Source organism: Athene cunicularia (assembly GCF_003259725.1).
Source record: "Athene cunicularia isolate RWA chromosome 2 unlocalized genomic scaffold, athCun1 chr2_part1, whole genome shotgun sequence".
NCBI lineage: Eukaryota > Metazoa > Chordata > Aves > Strigiformes > Strigidae > Athene > Athene cunicularia.
The window spans coordinates 107,846,240-107,852,239 of NW_020799095.1; the positions used below are offsets into that span (position 1 = coordinate 107,846,240).

General features: G+C 41.9%; 1 protein-coding gene across 4 annotated transcripts in view; it reads left to right on the forward strand.

The window, feature by feature from the left end:
* The window catches only part of ASXL3 (ASXL transcriptional regulator 3), a 110,982-nt gene extending 105,612 nt beyond the window's left edge, over positions 1-5,370 (forward strand). For all 4 annotated transcript variants that reach the window (XM_026842489.1, XM_026842490.1, XM_026842491.1 and 1 more), the window contains one exon: positions 1,086-5,370. In XM_026842489.1, coding sequence (XP_026698290.1) covers positions 1,086-4,772 — 3,687 coding nt within the window. In that variant the 3' untranslated portion in view covers positions 4,773-5,370. The remainder of the gene's footprint in view (positions 1-1,085) is intronic.
* Positions 5,371-6,000: the final 630 nt, after the last annotated feature.

Below are 6,000 nucleotides of genomic sequence, written 5' to 3' on the forward strand. Positions count from 1 at the left end.
TTGGGTCATCTCACCAACAAACCTCTATCTTTTGTAATTAAAAGAGGAAAAAGTTCCCCTAAATTGTTCCGCTATATGTCTCTCACTTCCCATCATACCTTACAACTACTTCTGCTACAAATACTACTTAGTTTTCTTAGTTCCATTCAGAAGAGAAGTCACAGCATTAGCCACTAAGTCCTATTACTGTGGACAGCCGGTAAACATATGTCCCAATTTTTTTTTGCCAACCTTTGGGTATTCTGAGAGAGTGTATGAATTATGAAGTGGTCCCAGGACTCTTAATCTTTAATTCTGAGAACAGATGTGCCTAGTTGGAAACATACTAATAATCCCAGTGATTTTACAGGTTATTATTTTACTTCAAGTTTTAGGTATTTAAAACTCTAATATTTGCATTTTTAGTATTTGTAGGTTTGAGGATTTCATTTTTGAAATGCAGTAGTGAAGGAGGTATCCCAGGGATGTACTAAAGCAAGTCTCTTAAAATTGTGAGTGAGGAAGAGAAAGGAATATCCTTTGGTGATTCACTTCTTTTATACTACTGCTCTAAACTGCTCTGTGGTGTAACATGAAAAAGAGGCTTAGTGGAGACACTGCTACCTCCTATCTAACAGCAAGATTTGTTGTCTGGTATATAAGCGAAAGACAGGCTGTTCCTAATGTCTTAGTCATTGGAGACCAAGAATCAAAAGCACTACGTGATCACTATTTTTTCACACATTTGCAGCAAATGCTTAGTCGTAGGCTCTTTTCCACTATCATTGCACTAGGCTGTGGATCTTCACGTTAGACACGCTGCATATAAAACAGGTCTGACAAATTCTATCAGATAAGCATCATATTGTCATATTGTTCAATCTTTCTTCCTGTCAGAAGGATCAATGTGAGTAGGCTAATACCGGTGTCAGGTTGGAGATAATAAAGTACTGAAGTGTAAATATCATTCATTTTTAGCATTGTTCTGTCCAGCTGCACTGAACAGTAATTCCCTTCATTACCTTTCTCTGAGCCTTTAAGAGACAGCTGGTGATTTTAGCAAGTCGATGATCTCATTAAAATTGTTGGGTTTTTTCTTCCTTTAGATTCAGCTTTCAAAAATTGGACCACCTTTTATCATCAAGAGCCAACCTGTTTCTAAACCAGAACCTCGAGTTTCCCCAAGTACATCGGTCAGCAGTGGGAGAAACACTGGGGCTAGAACTCTGGCAGATATCAAAGCAAGAGCTCAGCAAGCAAGAGCCCAAAGAGAAGCTGCAGCTGCAGCAGCCGTGGCAGCAGCTGCGAGTATAGTCTCTGGAGCAATGGGGACCCCATGCGAAGGTGGGAAGACAAGAACACTGGCACACATCAAGGAGCAAACAAAGGCCAAGCTATTTGCAAAGCATCAAGCCAGAGCTCATTTACTCCAGTCTAATAAAGAATCAAAGTCACAGTTCAGCTCAAAGGAAAGTACCTCTTCTCTGGAGATACCAACTTCTACTGACACAAAGATTGAAGGTTCTACTGGTGTCATTATAGTTAATCCTAACTGCAGGTCCCCTAGCAACAAGTCTGCTCATCACCGTGAGACTACCACTTTATTGCAGCAGTCACTTAACACAGCTACATTACCAGAAACTGCTACTGAGATATCTGTGCACAGTTCTGATGAAAATATACCTATGCCACAATTGTGTGAGAAAATTATTTCATCTACCTCTACTGAAAGTAACAGTGTGCCAGTGCTTTATAATAAAAGTTCAGTCTCTGTGTCTGTTTGCAGCACTGCTATGTCTGGAGCAATTAAAGAACTTTCTTTTGCAAGTTCTGTTGATAAATCCTCTGTTTTAATGTCTGTTGACAGTGCAAACACGGCAGTTTCAGCTTGTAATATAAATATGCTGAAAACCATCCAAGGGGCTGATACTCCATGCATAACCGTTGGACCAAAATGTATTGATAACAGTAATGTACCAGTCTCCATAGACAATACGGTCTTATCAAATGCCATCGATGACAAAAGGTTGCCGATACCAAGTAGCAATGCGAATAACGCAGTCTCCGGTCATTATGCCACTGTGCCAGCTTCATCTATTGCAAATAACTTGCCAAATCATCTCTCTGGTAGTTCCGTACTGATTCCCCCTGTGGGGACTACCAACAGATTTTCTTCTGATAAGATAGCCATAACTGGGTGTAACGAGCAAAGCACTGTCTCCATTCACACTACCGTTAGGTCAGCTTTAAGTTGCAGTGAGGCCCTTGCAGTAGCAGATTCTGTTGCGAGGCCACCCATTTCAATGTTTACTGGTAACATGGTGACAATAAGCTCTTACGATAATGCTACTAAATTAAATGCTGATCTCTTAGAAAAAAGCTCTGGAGCACGAAACCGAGTGGATATCTCTGGTAAATCTCAGCCTGTGAGCTTTACACAAACTGCCATGAATAGGTCTATACCTTGTAAAGTCATTGTTGACCACACTACAAATCTGAATTCCAGTCTGTCACTTTCTTCTTCTATTGAAAATGCAGAGAACAGCATTGACCTGCAGAGCAGACCTGTAAGGACAGAAGCTGCCTTACAAAGTATAGCCTGTCCTCAGGTGTCTGTCATAAGCAGGCCTGAAGTGGTCTCTAATGAAAGCCTTGAGCACAGTTCCAGCTTTATCACCATTACAGCAAAGCAAGACAGCAAGAACATGCAGGCAGGTTGTTCAAGCCTTCGAGAAGTGCCTCTTGCTCCTCAAGATAAATTAATTGAGGTGGTTACTCCCAGCCAAGGTTTTGCTGAGCAATTAAGAGGTCCTTCAGCATTCAAAAGTGAAGCAGATGCTACCTGTGCCAATCAGTATAACACTAACAATAGAATTTGTTGGCATGATGAAGAGGCAATGAGTACAGACCAGCCAGTGGTCAGCCATCTTAACTCTGGTAAGCATAAGGAATACGCAGAGCAAAACTGCTTAAAAAATGTCAAAACCGAACCTTCCAGTTACACGCAAATGTCAGAACTGCAATCCAGGAGTCTTTTGACAAGCATTGCTGTTCCCGTTAAATCAGAAACTAATGAGTCTGACAAGTGCTTCAGGATGGACACCGAGGATTTTACAGGACCTGAAATGCCTGCCCAGACCGCAGAAATAGCCACGAGTGCGCAGCCGCCACAGACCTCCAAGACATCCATTGCGGACTCCATGGAAGACTCCCTGTCCCTGACAACAGAAACCCTAAAGAGAGTTACCAGTGCTGGGGGCTCTAGCTGTCGCTTATCGTCAGTGGAGGCCAACAATCCTTTAGTGACACAGTTACTGCAAGGCAATCTGCCTTTAGAGAAAGTGCTGCCGCAGCCCAGATCAGGAGCCAAACTAGAAATTAACAGGCTTCCTTTGCCTTTGCAAACTACCTCAGTCTGTAAAACAGCAGTGTCCGAGAGAAATATTGTTGAACATCCTTCCAACTCTCCTAATCCAGATGGTAAAGGATTTACAGCAGGCAGCATAGCCCCGCTACAAATCAGAAAGCGTGAAAACCATCCGAAAAAGAGGATGGCCAGGACTGTAGGGGAACATGCTCAAATTAAATGTGAGCCTGGGAAGGTGTCAATGGACACAGATGTTAAAGTAGCTCCTTGCGTAATTAGTTCCAACATGAATCAGCTAGGGCATGGTCAGCCATTTAAGCAGGAGTGGCTGAACAAACATGCCATTCAGAGCCGAATCGCTCACAGCCCAGAGATCAAGCAGCAGAAGAGGCCGTTGCCTTCATGCAGTTTCCAGCAGAGCTTATTTCACATTGATAAAAATGGCAGCTTTCATGCAGAAGCTAGTACCTCACATAGACAGCATTTTTACCAAATGTCCATGGCTGCAAGAGGCCCCATTCCTACGGCAGCTTTGTTGCAAACTACTTCAAAAGGCCCACCTGGCTGCAACGCTTTTGCTTTTAGTAGACACCTGGAACAGAAGGGCTTGGGAGATGTGAATATTTCTACAGCAGCTCACCAGCTGAGGCTAGGAAGTGTGTTTTCCCCTAATATTCAAATTAAGGAAGGTGATGACATTGCCAGTGCCTCTCAAACTCTGCAGAGTAAAACATTAGTGCATCCCCCTCCTCCCCCTCTGCCCCTGCCACCTCCTCCCCCTCCTCACCCAAATGCAGAAGTCCCCTCTGATCAAAAACAACCGACAGTTACTATGGAAACCACTAAAAGACTTAGTTGGCCTCAGCCAGCAAGCATCTGTAGCAATATAAAATCTGAACCTATTTCTTTTGAGGAAGGTTTAAGCAGCAGCTGCGAACTGGGCATGAAACAAGCTTCCTATGATCAGAACGAAGTTAAAGAACAGTTAAAAGCGTTTGCATTAAAAAATGCAGATTTCTCTTCCTATTTACTTTCTGAGCCACAGAAGCCTTTTACCCAACTTGCTGCTCAGAAAATACAGACGCAGCACCCACAGCAGCAGCAGCAGCAGCAGCAGCAGCAGCAGCTCTGTGGAAATTATCCAACAATACACTTCGGTAGCACAAGCTTCAAAAGGGCAGCATCTGCAATTGAGAAATCGATTGGGATTTTAGGAAGTGGCTCAAACACTGCCACAGGCCTGTCTAACCAGAACACGCAGATCCCGGTTCAGAAATTTGCTGACAGTAGCAATGCCGATGAACTGGAACTGAAATGCTCTTGCAGGCTGAAAGCCATGATTGTGTGCAAAGGCTGTGGAGCCTTCTGTCATGATGACTGCATAGGGCCTTCCAAACTGTGTGTAGCTTGTCTGGTTGTACGGTAGGAGCAGAATCAAAGATGCAGTATCCCTTATCAGCATGGGAGAGCAGGACAGAGGAACGGAGAAATTGGAACAGTTTAGGTCACTAATGGTTTGCAATTAGTCGATTGATTTTTTAAATATTATTTTTTTTTCTTCCACGTGGTGCTTTCAGAATTTAGTTATTCTTGCCTGAGTGCCATTTTCTGGGAAGAAGAGGAAACCTGTAAAAGTAGTTTAAAGAAAAAAAAATCCTTGTTACTGAAGTTTCTATGAGCTCTCTTGCTGTGCTAAAAAAAAAAAAAACAAAACCATTAATGCATGTCATTCGTAGCTTCTATTTATTTGCACAAAGTGCAGCTTTTTTTTTTTCTCCACTTTTTGATAGTTGATACAAGCTGCAGGTTAAAGATCAGTGGAAGAGCAACTCTGCAAGAAGTGGAGTAACTATGCGGAATGAGTAACACACTGAACAGTGTCTGAGTGGGATATTGGCAAGGTGTGGGGTATTGGCCATCATAGCTTCTAAGTCAGTTTGCAGTTTTTCTGCTGATAGGATTTTTTCTTCAATTGACTTTCACTATCTAGGGCTAAAATATAGTCACTTCACCTAGCAAAAAAACAAGGGGAATTTAGATTGTTAGTGGAGTTTTCTTACATGCCTGTCAGGGACTGTGGAACTCAAATCTTACTCATCATCTCTGCTTGTTGATTCCTTGAGAAAGATTTCTATATGCGATGGGTTAGTGGGACCAACACTGGAATCACATTGGCTTCAACAGAGTCTGGAGAAAGTAACTTCTCTGCTAGGGATTAGAAACCTGTTTTCTCCTTCTGTTTCCCACTCAAATATTCTTTATTTTTATTTGTCTCTCTAATCAGTCCATTTGGTTTGTCAGTCCCAAATACACACACACACACACACACACACACACATATATAGATAGATAGATATTTTATATATATATATATAGGGTCAGACTTACGTAATAGGTTCTGGGTGTTTTAGCTTTTCTGTGGCCTAAAAATGATGCATTCTTACGATAAATGAATAAGGAAAGATTCTAATTGGTATTGGTTGAATATTAGATTATCAGTTGGTTTTCTTCTTATGTGAGTTACTCTATTTAAATAACATCTCAGAGTTTTGCCATTTAAAGTCATCCTTAAAATTGCTTACACCACTGACTGTTTGGGTTTTTTTCTCAAAGGAATTCAGACCCCTTACTCTATCTTTTAGAAATTTGGAAGC